Source organism: Leguminivora glycinivorella, chromosome 3, assembly GCF_023078275.1.
Source record: "Leguminivora glycinivorella isolate SPB_JAAS2020 chromosome 3, LegGlyc_1.1, whole genome shotgun sequence".
Classification (NCBI taxonomy): domain Eukaryota; kingdom Metazoa; phylum Arthropoda; class Insecta; order Lepidoptera; family Tortricidae; genus Leguminivora; species Leguminivora glycinivorella.
The window spans coordinates 3433774-3454400 of NC_062973.1; the positions used below are offsets into that span (position 1 = coordinate 3433774).

At 36.6% G+C, this 20627-nt stretch overlaps 1 protein-coding gene across 1 annotated transcript; it reads right to left on the bottom strand.

The window, feature by feature from the left end:
• Window positions 1-2131: 2131 nt before the first annotated feature.
• On the bottom strand, window positions 2132-18141 carry LOC125224834. Its single transcript, XM_048128311.1, has 3 exons — window positions 18032-18141; window positions 3421-3580; window positions 2132-2523 (listed from the first exon to the last, which is right to left on the bottom strand). The coding sequence occupies exons 1-3, from the start codon at window positions 18123-18125 to the stop codon at window positions 2397-2399; spliced, it is 381 nt and encodes a 126-aa protein (XP_047984268.1). The 5' UTR covers window positions 18126-18141; the 3' UTR covers window positions 2132-2396.
• Between the last annotated feature and the right edge of the window lie 2486 nt (window positions 18142-20627).

Below are 20627 nucleotides of genomic sequence, written 5' to 3' on the forward strand. Positions count from 1 at the left end.
GTATTTTGTCCTGCCTGTGTTCACGAATAAATGTTATTCTATTCTATATCAAACAATTGAAGCTCATACAAGTGTCCTGAGTCGACGCTGCATAAGGTGGACGCACGCTCGCCCGCTCCGCTGCACGCCCCGCCGTACGCACCGCTCCGAGCGTCTACTCAAGTAATGCCCATAGTGCGTTTTCACATTATCCGATCCGATATCGTCATTTTGGATTTTTTCCTTTAAATCCTTCCGGTCCGTGACTAATTTGTTAACACCTTATATATTATACATATTTAGACAATATACGATACGATAGTACACATTATTTTATTATCATGATAAAAATGTATATAACTGTGTTTACATCTTAAATTATGTTTCAATTTTACAAGATTATTTACATTTGTTTACTCCTCCTTGTCTGTCCTCAACAACAAATAAATAAAATAAACTATTACAAAAAGCTTAATATTCAATAATGACTCTTCTGTAAGTAATACTAATATTTATAAAATGAGAAAGTGTGTACGCGTCTGCTTGTTCGTCAGTCTTTCACGGAAAAACAGAGGAACGAATTGACGTGATTTTTAAGTAGAGATAGTACAGTCAGCTGCAGAGAAAAGTAGACCTCCTATACTAATTTGTAGTAGTAGTAGTAGTAGTAAACTCTTTATTGCACAATTAATAACAAAAAACACAGTAATTACAGTATAGAGAGTTACTGTCAAAGTAAAATGTGTAATCACAGTGCATAGACTGCCATCTCTTGACACAGGCTTAAAACTTTTGAACCTCAGTTTTGACAATTTGGCCCATATTCTTAGCTTGATATGTGTTAAAATGTCAAATATTAATATTAGCGCCATCTAGCTGAGCGTACCCCAAAGGTGTAATGCCATCTAGGTCACCGTACCTTTTCTGTATGGTTCTGAGGTCTTTGCTATGAGTATTTCGCCACTACTTTAAAAAAAACTTGTATCTTCGCCTTTCAATGAAAAGAAAATTGTAGTAAGTATGTATGGAATGCATATAGACTTACTGCGTTTTAACTTTGTGGAACAGCGTGAGATACGAGATTTTTTAAAATAAATAATAAATAAATAAATATTGTAGGACATTCTTCTTACACAGATTGACTGAGGCCCACGGTAAGCTCAAGAAGGCTTGTGTTCTGGGTACTCAGACAACGATATAAATAATATATAAATACTTATATACATAGAAAACATCCATGACTCAGGAACAAATATCTGTGCTCATCACACAAATAAATGCCCTTACCGGGATTCGAACCCGGGACCGCGGCGTAGCAGGCAGGGCCGCTACCGACTGCGCCAGACCGGTCGTCAACACCGGTCGGTCGGTAAAAGTAGTGACGATTTAATAATTTGTATGCAAGGAGGTCTACTTTTCTCTGCAGCTGACTGTACATATAAGGCATGGAGACTGACATAGGCTACTTTTTGTTGCTTTCTAACCTGGGGGGGTTTCATTTCCCTAAAATGGGGAGTGGAAGTTTGTATGGAGCACCCGCAATTTTCGATTTTAATGCGAGCGAAGCCGCGGGCAAAAACTAGTAATGCAATAAATCCTATTAGTTTTCCCGCAACATAATACAATGTTTGGCTTTCCTCGGATTTCCGCCTGTTCGCATTGTGGGAGCTCCTTTCATAAGTTCATAACTTTGTAAAAGCATGTCAGTATTTATGCTGGTATCTTAGCTAAGGGTCGGGACGCTGTGCGAGCGGAGGCGATGGCGGGTCTAAAGCGTTTTACATTTTGGGGCTGTTTGTGATATGAAATTGATATATCTATATTTATTGTATCTGTATGGATTATTGATGAAGAGATACTTAACTCTGATTATAAATCAATGTTTGTACAATCTGTTTACAATGTTTGATATAACTACTGCATAGCGTTTTATCTATTTTATAAAGATTTAACGCACTTCTAGGTTGAGTTTCCAACATAAAAAAATCTTTACTAACACACACAAACTCATTAATAAACAGCTAATAAAATAAAGAACGTATATTATTTAATAACTTTTAGATATGAAATGTTAACAGAGAGTACTTAAAAAGATTTTACACTTAATACATAATATACATACTTTTACTACTGTAAATATAATATTATTCAATTTACCACACCATTCAGACATAATTAATTATACAATCACATGTGTTCATAAATAAATACTATAACTAAGTACTTAGTTACCGTCCACCTTGTCACTATTACCATAATTAAAGTCACACTTGTAAATACATGAATAGGTATTATGATTTAGAGTTCACCTTTTATATCAACCAAGCCACCCTCCCCCCCTTTTCCCTCGGAGGGGTGGGCGCAGGATCCGCAGGCGCGGACACGCGTCGGCGCGCGAGTGTCCGCGGAGGTTCGCGTCATGCGCAGTCGATCCGCGCGCATACGGCCGCGCTCAGGAGTGTAGCGAACGCGAGAGCGATTTGGACGCACGCTATGACGACCAGGTCGCGGGGTGAGGGGCGGGATTCTTCATCGTATGCGTCCCTGTTGATAGAGGAAAAATAGTTATTTAACAAATTTTTTTACCACACCAACACGAACAAACTACTGACTATAAAAAATCAAACTAAATCAAATCTATCAATTAGTTCAATATTAATAATTCAAAATCATCATTTATAGGTAATTTCTACCAGCCAGCTGAAGATATCAAGTTAAAATTTGTATGAAATTACTTTGCACTCTTGTTGATATAAAATGCAATTTTGCTATCTGTTTTCGAATAGCAAAGTAAGCCTTTATCAGTTGGTGTGGTAATAATACTTTTATTGAATTCGTAAATTAATTCTTTGGGGGAAATATTAAAAAATATAGGAATAACAATAAAGTAAAATCACGACCTAGTGCCTGCTAAGCCGCGGTCATGAGTTCGAATCGGGTATGGGCATTTATTTGTGTCATGAACACAGATATTTTGTTCCTCATATCGTCGCCTAGCACCCGCAGTACAAGTTTTACTTAATTTAGGGCTAGGTTAATTTGCATTAAGGTGTTCCCCAATATTTACTCGTATTAAAGACATATGTAACTCCGTATAGACAGAAAAAAACTAAGAAAAAACGTACCTCAGTACTATACAGAAAAATGTTCGGTGGCCTAGATGGCGTTACACCTTTGGGAGACGCTCGACTAGATGGCGCTATTATTAATATTTGACATTTTAACACATATCAAGCTAAGAATATGGGCCAAATTGTCAAAACTGTTCAAAAGTCTTAAGCCTGTATCAAGAGATGGCAGTCTAATAGACTGAGTCTATGCACTGTGATTAGACATTTTACTTCGACTGTAACTCTCTATAATACTCGATCCTCTTTGCTCACATTTATAGACAGATCACTTACAACCTGAAAAATATTACAAACACATTATTTATCTTACCCGTGTTCGAATCCAGGCGGTCCCATTATCGTCCTACAGCACTGCACGACGAGCGCAATAAGCAGACACGCCGCGCCAGCCCACAGAACGCTCGCCACGCCCGCTCCCGCTGCCGCTCCGCTCGTCACTGCCCAACCCCGCGATGTGTGGATGGACACCGCTGGAAACAGGGTTGCAGCTGAATTAATCTGATAATAGGCGAGATGACTAAAAAAACTAATTAGTCCGTCAGTTAGATTATCAAAGAATTTTAGACACGTATTTTTTCTTTTTTCTCGTTAACGAAAAATGACGACGGTATAGTGCGTTGAAGTTTCGCGTGACGTCACGCCTAGGTACAATTTTTACTTAGAAGTGACGTCACAAGCCCCCAGTCCGGAACTTTGATGCTCTATATCTTTGTATTTTTTCATAGATCGTCCAAAAATACTGAACATATATTTTTCGCTTTTTCTTATTTTGAAATCATTAAATGTCAAGCGTCACTTTTAACATTATTGCATTCCTTCCGTAATATGGATGACGACTACCATAAAAAAAATGGCATTCTGTTTAGTTCGTCAGTTAGATCGTCCAAAAATACTGAACACATATTTTTCGCTTTTTCTAATTAAACTGACGGACTAAACAGAATGCCATTTTTTTGTGTCGTCATCCATATTACGGAAGGGATGCAATAATGTTAAAAGTGACGCTTGATATTTAATGAGTCGTTTGCAGGGAGTAAATAAACGCAACATCTGAAAATTAATTGTTTTTTGCACAATTATTTCAATTTACCACATAGCTTATGATCAGAGGGCGGAATTGCTCATGGCAAAAATCAAACGTCAATAGAGTTGGAACGTTAAATTTTATCGACTATCGATTAAACTGAAATTATCAGTATAATTATTGTTGAGTTGTTTTCATCGTAAGTAAGACAAGGGTACTTCTTTATCCATTTATTGACTGTTTTTCGTTTTGGATTAACCATTTTTTCAAACGTGAATTAGTTGCACTAATAACCTAACCAAAAAATTAAAATTTTGAAAAAACCCCCGACCGCGACATAGTACACCGATTTTCATGAAACATGGCTAAGAACACTCCCGATTAACTCAGCTTTCAGACAAAAACAACTAAATCTAAATCGGTTCATCCGTTCGGGAGCTACGATGCCACAGACAGACACACACACAGACAGACAGACAGACAGACAGACAGACCACACACACACACAGACAGACACGTGAAACTTATAACACCCCGTCGTTTTTGCGTCGGGGGTTAAAAATGACTAGTGACAGAAATGGTAATTAATGTCATACAATTTACTTTTAATCTTTAATATCTTTCGGAGGCGTTTGTTGACAACAAACCTCTCCGCTTATGAAACCCCGCTCTGCTCATCACCATAACCGTTCACCTCCAAGTGTCACAGGTAACAAAGCATATCTTGTGAGCAGGTAATGTAATAAGTAGCGTACCGAAACGTGACGGCGCCTCCGACACTTGGCAAACAACGGCAAACAATAAATGTGAACACGTGGCTAAGTATGTTCAGGAGTTTTTTGATGATCTTCATGTGCCGTATGAAATAGCTGATGAGTATGTGTTGTACATTGTACCATTAAGAGGGAGTAGAGCAGGGAGAATTTTCAGAATCTGTCAAATTACCCCATTACACACACAAACACCCTTCACTCACACTACCTTAACTTACTGGGAAAGGTCAGTGACCCTTAATTTTTTTTACGGGCGTTATTTTGAGTTTGTAAATCAAAAAAAATCAAAATAATTTATTCAGCAAATAGGCCACAGGGGCACTTTTACACGTCACATGTACATAGGTATTTAAAAAAATATTTAAAATTGAGTTGAAATTACAATTGATACTATTATATACTAATTCTAAGTTCTAACTAAAGTTAACTCTATACAATTAATTAGAGATGTAGAAGGTCTCTAAATGTCGAATTACAACCAAGAACTACACTAAATTTTAATATAAAAAGTACAAATACAAAAAAAAAAAGTCTAAAATTACTTTAGAGGTGCAAATGACTCTAAATGTCACAACTAAAAATAAAATGTATATCTACTTAATCTAATTCTCCTTAGAGATGTATATGGTCTCCATGAGTCAAAATCATATATTTAAAATATTCACTAAAAGAAAGGAAACAAACGACAACCGAACAAAGTGTCCTAATTTAATAAAAATTAGAATTAAAGTTACTAAGTTATAACAGCCCCAGTAAGCTTAAACAGACCGGTCTTCACAGACGGCACCCGTTCACGAGTATGACGCGTATCTCAGCCATCTCAGCTGTAGTTAACTATTGACCTCCTTTGAAAAATTAAAACTGTAAAAAGGTTCGCTTATAAGAAGACAGAGATAAAATCCGTGTAATCTAGCTTTCCTCCTCTGTTCATGTCTCGTGTGACTATAATTTACCTAAATAAAGTAAGTATGTAGATAACGTTCCTTACTCAGTTGATTGTTTACCTAGGTGTATTTCAAATTACTTTGCACTTCATTTTGCGTTACTTTTCTATACTTAGATAAAAAAAATCGTCAGCCTGCCTATCCCAGCAAACATTATTCAAAAACGCGTGTGAAGGTTGATACCTTCAGGTCTTCAGAGGCCTGTGCTGTGCATTACGTGTATATGGGTTGTATAAAAGACTATCAGATATTTTTCTTTACTTATTTCGGTCCTTAGGTTTTTTATCATTTATTTTGCTATAAAAATAAAGTAAGTGTATAAAATAAAAACCTAATAAATAGAGTACAGCCAGCAGCAGTCAAGTCAGAGACATAAAGAAAGACAGGGAATATCGACGCATAATTATCTTATCCAATACAGCCACCTCCTTCTGCATCAGACTCTTGATATTACCCAATTTCCGAGTGTCTTCTCTAGATTTCAGTTTCTTGCGTTGAAAATGTTGAAACTACTCATACTTAGTATTAAATAAACCACAAATACGTATAAAAATCATAATATAATTTTAAATTATAAAAATCATCAATCGAAACGCACCAAAAATAAAATATTGCTTAGGCTTTGTACCAGTTGCAGTCGCCACGTCTGTAAAGCCCCCTTATAGTTTCTTTTAAATGGCTAAATACCTAGATGTTATGTCATAAACATCTGTGATGTGAATGAAAATTAAAAAAAATCGCTCAGTAATAAGGTCCAAAATACCATCAAAATACGAAAAAGCTAAATTAAATGTCAATGTTTTATCACTACCGTATTTTGGGCAATAAGGGCTATTTTCTCATAATATGAAAAAATCTCAAAAGCAGAACTTTATAAAGACTTTCTAGGAAAAATACATATTTTGAACTTGATAGTTTGAACAATTTACAAAAAAAAAAGCATTTTTTACCTTAGATTGCACTTTTCAGTATCGTAACGAATTTTTCTTTGAAACAAAAAGAGAATATTTAAATATGTTCACGATGCCTACCGCAAACTGGGGTTACATTGATCAATTCTGAAATCGATCAATTTTGAAATTTAAACTTCTCTAACTTCTACATTTAATGGGTAAAAAATATTGAAACCATCAAGTTTCTTAGTCTTTCCCTGTTAAAAATCTAGAAAGGTAACAAAATAATGTACGAAAAAAAAAACGATGTGATTGTGAGTTCATTTGATAGCCTATGTTTTTTTTATGGTAATCGAATGTCATCCCTTTCAGAAGTTATTTTATCTCAAGAAAAGATATTACATCATCACATAAATATTACAACTCTTTAATGCTATTTTGGGGTTACTTTGATCAAAAATAAAAATTACCATCTTCGAAAAATCAACTTTATTTGCTATTGTCTCAATAGTTGTTATAAAAAAGATCAAAATTATCAGCCTCATCAAGTACCGGGACATAATCACACAATAATCAACTATCGCAAAATTACCAGTGTCGCTTCCCCAGCTTTTCTGGCATCTACTCATGGCGCGTCAAATCTCATAGGAAATATCTTAAGGGCTTTGCCCACAAACTATGAGATTGCGGGCTTTGAGGATGCCAGAAATGCTTTCAAAATTGCCTGCCCAGGCAAAAATTTTCCAGACAATCCAAAATCACAAAGGAGTTGGGATAATATTTATTGTGATTTAGCTTACAATACTCTTCTAAACAACTTCACAGGTCCAGAACACGCGAGGCTTTTGGCGGTCGGAGCCCGGGAAGCCGGTTACTGGCTACATGCCCATCCCTCACCAAACACTGGTACTTTCTTGGATCCGACCTCCCTTAGACTGGCGATTGGTCTGCGACTTGGGGTTTCGGTGTGTACGCCACACATATGCTCTTGTGGCACGGACGTGGACCGACTGGGACACCATGGATTATCTTGTCAAAAAAGTGCAGGCCGTTTTTCGAGACACGCGTCGCTTAATGACATTATTCGTCGGTCCCTTGCAACCATCAATGTGCCTGCTCTCCTTGAGCCGACTGGCATAATCAGAGATGATGGCAAGAGGCCTGATGGAGTGTCCTTGGTCCCTTGGAGTATGGGACGAATGTTGGTGTGGGATGCTACCTGCGTTGACACATTGGCACCGTCTCACCTCCAACGGACCAAGATAAAAGCGGGCGCAGCGGCAGAAAGTGCCGAAATTTTGAAACGTAATAAATACAAAAGTCTTGGCAAAGAATACCTTTTTGTACCCTTTGGCGTAGAAACTCTAGGTCCATAGGGTCCCAGCGCGAACAAGTTGTTCACAGAAATCGCGAAGCGTCTGGTTGAGGTAACTGGTGACCGAAGAGCTGGCGACTTCCTCGCACAACGTATCGGCATTGCGATACAGCGGGGAAATGTCGCCAGTATCCTCGGTACAATGCCTCAAGGGCCTATTTTAGACGTTAGCTAGCTTTTAAGTTTATGTAAATATGTAAATATGTTCATATAAATAAAGAGGTTAAAAAAAATACATTTTATAAACTATGTGTAAGTATGGTCAATGTTACCCCATGCAAGTGATCAAAGACACCCCACAGAGTAAATCATTAGTAATAGTAATAAATGCCTAGTTTGACTTTAATATACAAAACTCAATACAATGGTATAGCTAAACACATTTCTGGTAAGCTAATATTCACTGTGAACCTTTTACTGTATAATACCCACTACGCTACGTTAGTTTAGAAGTCATTTGAACATGAAAAATAGCAACAAACTATGCTTATATTTTGACACGTTATCCGTATTGCCCACGAACATACTTACTTGTTCATTGCGTCAGAGCACCATCTAACTATAAAGGTTGGTTAAGGGTTAGCACATGTGTAGATTTCGATAAATTTATTTTAATTAATACATCACCGACTAGAATAGAACGTTATGAAAGTGTGTCAAGCGAAAGTGTTTTGTCAGGATCGTAGTAAATGGAAATCCGTGATCTTTGCCTACCCCTCTAACAAGCAGGCAACATTGCCTACCCCTCAAACAGGCAAGATTGTATGTATGTATGTTTTACCGACTAGGTACTCATAACATATTAAAACCTTATTTTTTGGTAAAATAAATATAATATATGCTCGTGACAGGTCAGGTTTTGTTCGTAATCCGAAAGAGTCCAGCCTAGCACTTTTCCCTATTCACCCCCTTTCTGACCCTATTAACCCCAACGTTAGGGTGAGCAAAAATTACTAAATAAATTACATATTTTCAAAGACAATCTTAAGTTCACACCGCCGGAAATTTTTTTGTGTAAAAAATTAACATGGCATATATCAAAAAACTGATATCGACGTTCAAAAGTCGGTTTTGGCCTTATTCACCACAAATTACGGTAGCGAAAAAAAATTTGGCTGTTCCATAGAAATGAGCGGTATCATGACAGTCAAAATGTATGAAACAGCCAAATTTTTTTTAGCGATTTTGCCATTGGTCCCATAATAAAAGTATTTTATGCCGTTACAAATAAATTTCAGGACTGACCATTGAACTTGGCACCCATTTAGATATCATTTCTTTTTTCGCTGAAGTGAATAATCAAGGCATATATCAAAGTATTGAACTTGGCTCTCATTTCACATTTATGTTTTTGATGGGATATCATTACTTTTTGTAGGTATTTTAAGGCTACGGGAACGCTTATTAATATGTATTCACTAAGTTCACTGGTAAATTTAGGACTATTAACGCCATCTAGTAAACCCCGGTTGAACTAAACATGTTTTCACTGAACATAATTATCACTTTTCGAAAATGTTAAAAAATTGCCAATTTTTGATTTTTTCTGTTTATTTATCTAATTACCTATCTTCATGCCAAATTCGAACTTTCTAGGTCATCTGGAACTGGGTTAGAATTTATGTCTATAGGTATATATATGATAAAGATGTCGATTTTTGGACGTTATTATCTAAACAACCGTTTGAGATGTGCTTATGAAATTTGTCGCACATGTCTATCTCGCATATCTCAATATAGGAGCCAAATTTGACACGTTTATGTAAAATAGTTTTTGAGTTATGAGGGGGTCAAAAGTGGCTCCAAATGGTTCGTGTAATATTACACACGGTGCTGCTCGCCAGTTCTTTTACTTGAACTTGGCTTGACACGCTACCGCGTGTCTAGATGCAAGCTTCAAGTCAAGTCCCAATAGATTTCATTTAGTATTTTGGAGAATCGTTTCATTTAGTATTTTGGCGGTACTTAACTAGTAAGGATAACTTAAGTTTTACAATTGTATGAAAATAGTTTCTCATTTGGCGGGATTTTTTAACCGACTTCCAAAGTTCAAAAGGTTATAAATTTATGTCTTTTTAATATCACTTCTGGTCCAATTTCAAACCCCTCAAATACATATTAACTTAACGGCAACCTGATAATGACTTAAGTATTTTTGAAATAAATAAAATGCCGAAAAAAAAGTTTATCAGCAAAAAATACTTACCTGCTTGAAAATAAGGTCATGACCGTTTTCATACTTGTGCATTGAAATAGATATCACACACGAAAGAAAAAACGACAAGGCCCGGGTTCGATTACCGGCTCGGCCACCAATGGGCCTTGTCGTTTTTCCTTTCGTGTATGATATCTATTTCTATTTATTAATATCTGGGCGACTCGGTTCTATTTTATTATATCACGTCTTTTGATAAAAAAAATCTCTTATAAATACAAAAAATAATAATACTTAATTTCTGGCCGGGATTCGAAACCCTGACACCTGCGATCTATCTGCAAACATTAGACCGACCTTGTATGGCTGAGCTAAGCGGAATCAATGCGCGCGCGGCGAAATTAACGACCATATTTTACGTTTACTAACGCGAAAAAAAACTCATAAATACTCGAAAATTCGCGTTTTCCGGGATCTAAGGATACGCTAGATCGATTTGTCACCCCCGAAAACCCCCACATAACAAATTTCAGCTAAATCGTTAGAGCGGTTTCCGAGATCGTCGGTATATATAAATAAATAAATAAACATACAAGAATTGCTCGTTTAAAAGTATAAGATTTATATAAACTTGAAAAAGAACAAATCAAAAATTATTTAATAAAATACATTTATTTCTTCCCTAGTTGTATAGTTTCATACTTATGATTTTTATTTTAAAGTAATCCGTTTATATTATAGCAACCATGGGTGATTTTTGCGGATTTAAGTAGAAACGTGAGTTTGACAGAAGTGTGCTTAACATTTCCAAATGTTTATTTCTTGTATCTAGTCTAACTACGAAGCAATACATTGACGTATAAATTGGGCCTTATTCAGAGAGGTCATAAAAACATATTTAAAGTCACTTTAGGTAAGTTATATATCTTTTATACAATGTGACAACCATTGACCACACATCCCAATTCACCCCTCTCACGACCCTAATCACCCCCTTCGCTAAACTATTCACCGCCTTTGCGACCCGATTCCCCCCATTCCCGATCCTATTCACCCCGCAGGTCGCGGCTATTTATTCATCCCGTAAAAATTCCCCAACACAGTTGTATCGCTTTCTTCATGAAAACCATAATAAGAATGAAAATATTTCTTTTGATTTTCTGTTACTTAAATATAAATTTTAGAAGTGTATAACTACATTCAAAAGGATAATGAACAAATACTTAGCTAAATTTCACACAAAAACCAAGTTAAAATGAGTAAAAATCCAAAAACATTGAACGTCAACTTTGACAGAGATTTTCATGTCTGTAAATAAATTATTTTCCTATTTTTATTGCGGAATATAGAAGGAATATGTCGAAAAATATAATTACATTATATACCGCCGGAAGGCCGGAACCCTATTCACCCCAAATGACGGTATTTATTAAATTGTCAATATTTAGAATGTCGGAAACTACGGAATCCTACACTGACCGTGGCCCGACGCGCTCTTGGCCGGTTTTTCTTCTTAATGTTATGTAAGAAATAATAATAAAAATACACCTCCCAATTTATAATAAGTTTTCTTGCAATAATTTCATTTTTGGCACAAACTTTTATCGCCGACTGTACCTTTCTTTCAACAATCATCTATAGCTCTCCGACATGTTTCTAAAAACCCCTTACTCAATGGGGATACGACGTTTCATAACAGAGTTCCTATGACCACCTTTCTGCTCCATCATCAGATTAGCTCCATGATACCATAATATTACATTGTCACGTGATTTACATATGTGTGCAAATTTCAGTTAAATCGGAAACCGGAAAGTGGGTCAAATTTAGCTTCTTCGTTTTGACCCAAACTAACATACTAACAAGGCAAGTTGAATGAAAGCTTGTAAAAAGGCTTCTGATACCAGATTTGTAATAAGTTTACTTGACATGATTTAAGAACAGATGAGACAGACATATGCACTGAGAGGTAAGCTCGTGTTTAGTGGACGTGTCAAATCACCTCATACAATTTACGGCTCTAATGCAACTAGATAGGGTTTGTTATTGCACTTTAATTCCATATTAGTGATTTCTAGCGCGTAAGATATATTTTGCTTTAACAATGGATATATATTTATGTGGGTGAGAGTGATCACATACTTAATTTAGATTTTTATAAAGAATCAAATATTTTTAAGCGAAACTATCAGATATTTAGCGTCGTGCCAACTGTGTGGCAAAGCCTGTCGCCGCGTCGGCGCGCGTCTTTTTCCATACAGATGGCCCGAGACGCTACGCTCGCAAGACGCTAGAAAGAAAGACGATGTTTTTGCCGGTCATGATCATGAAGCATCACAAATTTTTGCCGGGAATATGTCGTCATATACTTATGGCCCCTATAGAAAATCAGATATTTTGTCACTGCTGTTCATAGTTATATATTTATTCTGGTGACTGTTCCATGAATATCTGGTTTATTGGAATGGAGAAGTTCCATTTAAAATGAGCGATTACTTTCTAAACAACGATATAGGTACTTTATAATAATTATAATTTTTATTGTTTTAAACTTACGGTTACGTGTTCGTGGTTTCATGAAATCGAAACATTTTTTTATACATACATTTAAATTTGAACCAGAAGCACACCACACGGAATACCCGCTCCCATTTCCCTTTCTCCTATTCTAAGTAAGAATCGATTAATAAGTATCTGAATATGTATGAATAAATTAAATTGTAATTGTTTACATACAACCTGTGAAGTTTGGTTGACAACATTTGACGTAGGTCCTGTCATATATATTTTTAAAATGACTTACTGTTAATACCAGCGTAATGAAAATTTATTCCAATGAGTAAAAGAAAACATGAAACTCTTTTCAATTTAACCGAACTAGAATGAAATCATTTAAACTCATTCGGTTGTGTTCGTAATTTTCTTTAATAATGTGATACATTTTTAAAGGTGGATGGCTTGTGAATAAAAATAAATAAACTTTAAATGAGGTTGGATCTCCACCTGACATTATTGATTTACCCTATTTATTTTGAGCACAGTTTTACACTGGTATGGTTTTTCGTGTACGTACACTATTTTCTGTCAAAATATTTGTCAAAATGAAACGTCAACGCGGAGCAACCGACGACACGTCTGCCTCCGATGAGCCGCTCCGGGCATCTAATCGAATGGAGAATTCTGACAGCAATGGCGAATGTATGGAAATTTTACGAAAGTTTAAGGTAAAATTTCTTTGTTGCCTTTGAGAGGAAAAATATAAAAAACCTCAAAACTTCTAGTCCATTTATCTGGCTTTTAGAATCACTTAATGTTTTAACTAAAGTATCGAATTTTTTTAACAAAGTTTACTAAACGGCGACATACGTTTTTCTCATTTTAGCTCAACTTTGCGTGGGTTTATTTATTATACCGTTGAGAATTGGAGATTCTGAATAGTCAAAAGTTGTAGTCACACTCTTTAAGATAATAACTACATTTATTTTGTTTCATTTTATTGAGAAATATGAGCAGCATTTGTTAAACGCCGAATGCATTTTTCGAGGATTTCGTACGACCCCCTCTTAAGAACTTAATTTTTTGTTCACTTCGGGTAATCGTTGTTTTATATTTCTTATACTAACTACTAAGGGCCCATTTAGACGGTACGACAACTCGCATACGACTTTTATTACATTGCGGTATTTGTTGGTTGTGCAAAAATTGTATGTAAAGACTGTATCGTTAAATACATATCCTGGAGACAACTTTGAGTAGCCGTATTTATATGCTATTATATTTTTTTCTTATAACAAGACATGGGCTTAATAAGGCACATAATAAGGTACGCATTTTGTCCTAGAAACTTGACGTAAAGCACGTGGTTTAGACAGCATTGGCTTAATACTCCCGAGTACCAATTACGATTTCGGACAAATGCTACTAGAAAATTCACAAAGTGCGTACAAGACGACACAATTGCGAAAAAAAATTGTACAGTGCGAACCTCAACGACACATGATCCACAAAGCAGAATATCTAGACATAGTCTAGCCACTGTTATTTAAAAAAAATAAAGTTCATGATCTGTGTATGGCGGCCATTTAGAGAATGTGGTATGGCGCTTACGCTAACTCCGACTTTGATGTCGAATTTAACTATCATACACTGTTTATATCGATCTGGTTTAGGCACTGTTCAAACACCATGAATGTCTATTAGACATTGGCCTAAGCCTAATTTTTTTTATCTATTTCTCTCATCCTGCTTGTATCAAAAATTTACGGCAATCCGGAACGTTGCTCAAAAATGCGTTTTTTTAAATTATATAAATTCACCGTATTTATTCTGCAAGTACCCAATTGAACAACCATGAAGAGGACTCTTAAAAAATATATTTTGGCAGCATATTAACCTTTGTTTGTCGAAATCGTACAAACAGTCTTTGAGATATTCTCAAATTAAGCCAGATTAGGGGTTGTCCGAACTTTATTTTCTAGACCTTAATGAAAGTACCATAAAGTCCCTAAAATAAAAAAAATATCAGACCTTCTTATATCAAATAGTACTTACCAATACCTTCAGATCATACTCTCGGACAATAATAATACAAAATTATGCACATGTCAACATTTAGACGAGGTTTGTTTTGTCCCTATAATTAACGATACAGTCCTTAACCTCAACAGCCGGCAATGAAACTAAAATCGCATACGAGTTCGCATGCCGTCTAATTCAGGTCTAACTCCTGCACCAGCCTCCTCCTGCTGCAGGTTGGCCTCGCTGCACCGCGAATAATGGAAGTCCCTTCTGAGAGCCCTATGTCCCTGATGAGGGATAACAGGATAGCATGATCATCATCATCATCATACTAACTAGAGCATTTTACTTTATTTACATGTACACAAGGTACACCGGGCAATTTTGACTGGGGCACAATGTCAACTGCTTATTCGAAATATTTTCAATGTTTTATACTATTGTCCACCTTAATTTTTTGAGTATTTTGTTTCATGATTGCCACTGATCGGTACCGACATCGGTTTCTGCATTAACCAAAGGAGTGTTTGTCAAACCTGGAAATGCCATTTGAGGTTAGCGTTGTTTAGTCTGTGTTTTGTTTAGTGTTTGTAGCACAAGTGTGTTGAGCCGGCATTAGGTACTTTATGCTTGTAGCGTAAGCGTATGCAAAGGTTATTCGACTTAACAAAGGCCTTTGTATACGCAATGAAACTAATGAAGTGTACCTTCGTATATCATATATGAACATTTTGACGAAGATTTGCGGATGTTATTTTAGACAACGACATTGACGTAACCCACTTTGTGGTTTTTGTCCGTCTTGAGCATAACGAATACATAAAATAAAAGCTGGAGGAATAAACAAATAAAGTTACTTTTGGTAATGAAGTAAAAATGCCATCAAATAAAATAAAAGACCATTTACCATGAGTTTTTGATGTTTTAGATACTATAGATGCGTTAAGAAAAATGTTCGATGGAATCAGGCGTTACTTTGCGGAAATCCATGTTATGAGGTAGCGAAAATGCTAAAATGGAAAGGAGCCCCCCTTTCAACTTGGGAATTTTAGTTAAATATACAAGTGTTATTAACTAGAATTATCGAAAAAAAATTGTCCATTAAGAACAACTCAGTCAAAAGATATTTCAAAAAAATCTTTAAAATCGAGGTACCGCTCTCCACTCTTTCCTCCTTCAAAACTTAATCAATCGGAACGAAATTTGAGAATCTGAATAACAATGAAATAATCTATGTCGGACCGTTTAGCTTTTTTGGTTAATTGTTACCAGTTTTGAGTATCACACCTTTTTTTGCGCCACAATGAAAAAGGCCGTTTTTGGAAATTTTTGTATGGCTCTAGAGTCTTTAAAAAGCAGAATATCAAAAAAATCAAAACGGTCCGACACAGATAAAAATAATAACAATCTGTGTTGAAAAAATCATTGCTCTATCTTCAAAAACCAGGGAGGAAATAGTCGAGAGCGTTTGTATGGAGAATTGACCCCTACCGTATCGTCTTAATCATAAACTAGAACATTCCTTTGCTAATCCGCGAATTCATAAAGTGCAAGTCAATCAGTGCTAACCTGTTATACTTACTTGCGTATTTTTTACATGCAATTAATTTTCCCACCCTCCCACCGCAAAAATAAAAATAAATACGCAAATAAATTTTTGGTGGTGGGTTGTTATATTTATTTGCGTATTTATTTTTATTTTTGCGGAATGTTCTAGTTTATGATTAAGAAAAATGTTATTAATTATAGATAATGCAAACAGCGTTCGCAAACGGTTACTGACTAGAACTAGTTATTTGTTTTACAAGGGGGCCGACCTGGCATATAATGAACCACTTCTCGCACTAGTGCTTAAGGTCGAAACTTCGGAGGTCCATCTGTACTGAAAAACGTCGTACGATTCACGTGCTAAAAGGAAATTCGTAACTCGTGTCGATTTAAAACACTCCCTTCGGTCGTGTTTTAATTTATCGCCACTCGTTTCGAACTTCCTTTTTTACGCACTTGTATCGTAATGTACTATTTTTTTTATATTTTAAGTACCTTTACGCTATCTGATCAAGTAACGTATTCTATATATAAAATAACTCTTACGCCGTGGCTTGCGTGGGCGACGGTCGCGCGATGGTCGCGCGACGGCGATGCGACGCATACGAAATCAAACCTTATCGATATGGAAGTATGAGACGCGACGGCGACCGTCGCGCGACCGTCGCCCACGCAAGACACGGCGTTAGTATATAGGTTCAGCTAGTTCAGCGTAGTCGGTTGCCGCTCCGTTGGCTTTTTGAGGAACAGTGACCACCGAATAGCGTGGAAAATGGAAAATTAAGTTTATCGACCGAGGCCGCTCATAATAGTTATTTGTTATACAAGAGTGCAAAGTTGTATTTTAACGCCGAGTGTGGAATTGATAAACGAGCAAGCGAAAGGATTCTATAGTTGAACCACGAGCGAAGCGAGTGGTTCGAGAATAGAATCCTGAGCTTGCGAGTTTTTCAATACACGAGAAGTAAAATACATTTGCACTCGTGTGTAACACAAAACTTTTCCCCTCACTATAGCGAGGAAACTACAACGCAAAAAATGCGTTTATCACTGCTTCCAGTAGTTCCACAGGTGGTAAATCATCTTTATTACTATATTCACCTACTTTTATCAATTTTAAAGCAGTTAATTTGACTTTATTCAAGGTCAAATTACTTTACCCACTAGTGGATAAAATGCGTTTTTACCCACTGGTATTAAAGGACAAAACACGTGTTTCCGAGCTAGTGAGGGGAAAAAAAATTGTTATACATATAGACATCGCATAATTTCGCGTTCAGCTTCCGACTTAGACCATAACTAACTAGACCAAACCTACCTTTCAGTAAGTTACCCATCTATCGAAAACTTTCATAAATTTCATATAATTATGTACAGTACATCGTGTTTTTATTGATTTCCGTTAACGTTAAGGTTCTGCAGGTCAATTACAATTAATTTCTCTTAAAAACTAGTGTCAACTGTAACTGTTATCGACTACCTTTACTGTTATTCTTTTGGGTCTCACACTTATGTATTAAAATTCAGTTATTATGTATGAAAACGATGATTTTTTTTCCAATTTAACTGAAAGTGATATACTTGGTGGTTCCTAATTCCTATTAATGAAAAAACCACGGTGTATACTGTACAAATAGACATTTAAATGTGTGATAAACCCTATGTAATTAGACGCAAAATTTCGTACTTACCAGCTGCTAGAACACTGATGCCACCAGCCGGTATCCCGAGGCCCATGTTAAACTTCTGCCTCTCTTCTATGAAGGCCACACTGCCCATCACCATCGCTGATATGCCGCATACGATCTGAAACAAGTGACAATTGAGAGAATGAATGATAATTATCACAGACTACACATATGATATCCATAAGGTATGATATAAAAATGAAAAAAATGTAGTGGTTCCTGATAAACCGATTAGGATTTAGTTTGTCTTGTCTGAAAGCTGACTTGAGTTAGTCGGGAGTGTTCTTAGCCATGTTTCATGAAAATCGGTCTACTATGTCGCGGTCGGGGGTGTTTTCAAAATTTTAATTTTGTTGCCTGTGTGGTGACGGGTTAAGAATTTCACCACCCCCTTTCTTTCCGTGGGTGTCGTAGAAGGCGACTATGGGATATGGGTTAAATTGTGGCGTAGGCGAGAGGCTGGCAACCTGTCACTGCAATGTCAGTTTCGTTTTCTTTCAACCCCTTATTTGCCAAGAGTGGCACTGAAGCTTTAGTAGTTTCATGTGTTCTGCCTACCCCTTTATGGGATACAAGCGTGATTGTATGTATGTATGTACGTATGTAATTTTGTGGTTAGGTTATTTACACGGGAGCGACTATATTTTGTTCGTTTTTATAGTCGATCGATAGCTCATAGATTACTAGCTTTTGGTGGGACCAGTGCCTAAGGGTAAGGCCTGAGTGCACGGGCGGGGCGTGCAGCGTACAAGTCAAACAATTGAAGCTCATATAGGTGTCTTGACTCGACGCGACGAGTGCTCCGCACAGAGCGTCTATCTTATACTTTTAAACGAGCAATTCTTGTTTATTTATTTATTTATTTATTTATATATATATTTATTTACACTGACGATCTCGGAAACCGCTCTAACGATTTCGCAGAAATTTGTTATGTGGGGGTTTTTGGGGGTGAAAAATCGGTCTAACTTATCCTTAGGTCCCGGAAAACGCGAATTTTCGAGTTTTCATGCGTTTTTCTTCGCGCGCCATCTCGTGTGCAGTACTTGTACTGTTAAGAGAGAATTCTTTCGGTCGATGTAAGTACTATTTATTGCAAACACTAGATGGCGACACAGGTCAAGGCTAAAACGAATAAAAAATACACTATTTGAGTTTTTGTGGCGAAATGCGCGCCATCTCGTGTGGAGTAGTTGTGTTGTTAAGGCTGAGAATTCTTTCGCTCGATGTAGGTACTATTTATTTTTGAACTAGATGGCGACACATGTCAAGGATACGAAACAAAACCGAGCTTGCCCAGATTAATTATAATCAGGCCTTATACTTACGGCCCAGTCACGACATTGGTCTAAGCGCGACAGCGGTGAGCGGCAGCCATACGTGCGAATGAAAAGTCCCATCGCTGTGTCTCGCTCCAATGTATGGCCGCCGCTCACCGCTGTCGCGCTTAGACCAATGTCGTGGCTGAGCCGTTAGACATCTTAGTTAACTTCGAGACTACTTAGACCAAATCAAGTGGTCAAACTAGTCTACGATTTGAAATCTGTTTTCGAGGACTCGAGTTTTAGAGTAAGTTAGTCCTCAAAGGAACTAAGTGCAAGTTTGGATACGGGGTGAAGTTACTGCAAAGTTGAGCATAGATTTCCTTCTATTAAATTCCGCATTTTGAAGTTTGGATTATAAAAAAAACGATTCTACGAAGTATTTTGCTGGTTAATTCGATTTATGATATGGATGTTAAAGGCAAATGTCAAAGAAGGTTTCTAATAAAGTGAGTAAATCATTCTTTAAATATCACGTCATGGTCTTTTTGTAGACCTTTGTCTGCCTTTTGACATATGTTTGACGTGGTTGTCTGTCTGTTTGTCTGCCTGTCTGTGTGTGTGTCTGTCTGTGGAATCGTAGCTCCCGAACGGATGAACCGATTTAGATTTAATTTTTTTTTGTTTGAAAGCTGTATTAGTCGGGAATGTTCTTAGCCATGTTTCATGAAAATCGGTCCACAATGTCGCGGTCGGAGGTTTTTTCCAAAATTTTAAAAAATGTGGACCTGAATTTTTCTCAAATGGGTAATCAGTCTATTCATGGGTGAAAACCGCATAAAAGTACGATTTTTGTGCTTATAAACTAACATACACAGGTACTTTGTTTTAAAAGGAGTAGCGATGATCAACCTATAGTGATAAATCTGTGGTGAAGATGATGTGAAATGCCATGTGTCTATGTAGTTACATGGCGTAAGACAAACTTACGTAAGTTTATCTTGTTATTCAGCGCTGTCCTGACATAATTGCTTTAGAACTGTTACTTCTGAACATATGTTTTACCACAACACACATTACAACACTTAAAATAAATAAATAAATATTATAGGACATTCTTACACAGATTGACTGAGTCCCACGGTAAGCTCAAGAAAGCTTGTGTTATGGGTACTCAGACAACGATATATATAATATATACAAATACTTAAATACATAGAAAACATCCATGACTCAGGAACAAATATCTGTGCTCACTGCTCATCACACAAATAAATGCCCTTACCGGAATTCGAACCCGGGACAGCGGCGTAGCAGGCTGGGTCACTATCGACTAG

Bases quoted from the DNA above. Each gene is read 5' to 3' on its own strand.
- LOC125224834 (XM_048128311.1), bottom strand. From the start codon at position 18,125: ATGGTGATGGGCAGTGTGGCCTTCATAGAAGAGAGGCAGAAGTTTAAC. The intron at 3,581-18,031 runs GTAAGTACGAAA...CCCTGTTTCCAG, and splicing joins CATCAGTGTTCTAGCAGCTG to CGGTGTCCATCCACACATCG. The intron at 2,524-3,420 runs GTAAGATAAATA...CTCTATCAACAG, and splicing joins CCGCCTGGATTCGAACACGG to GGACGCATACGATGAAGAAT.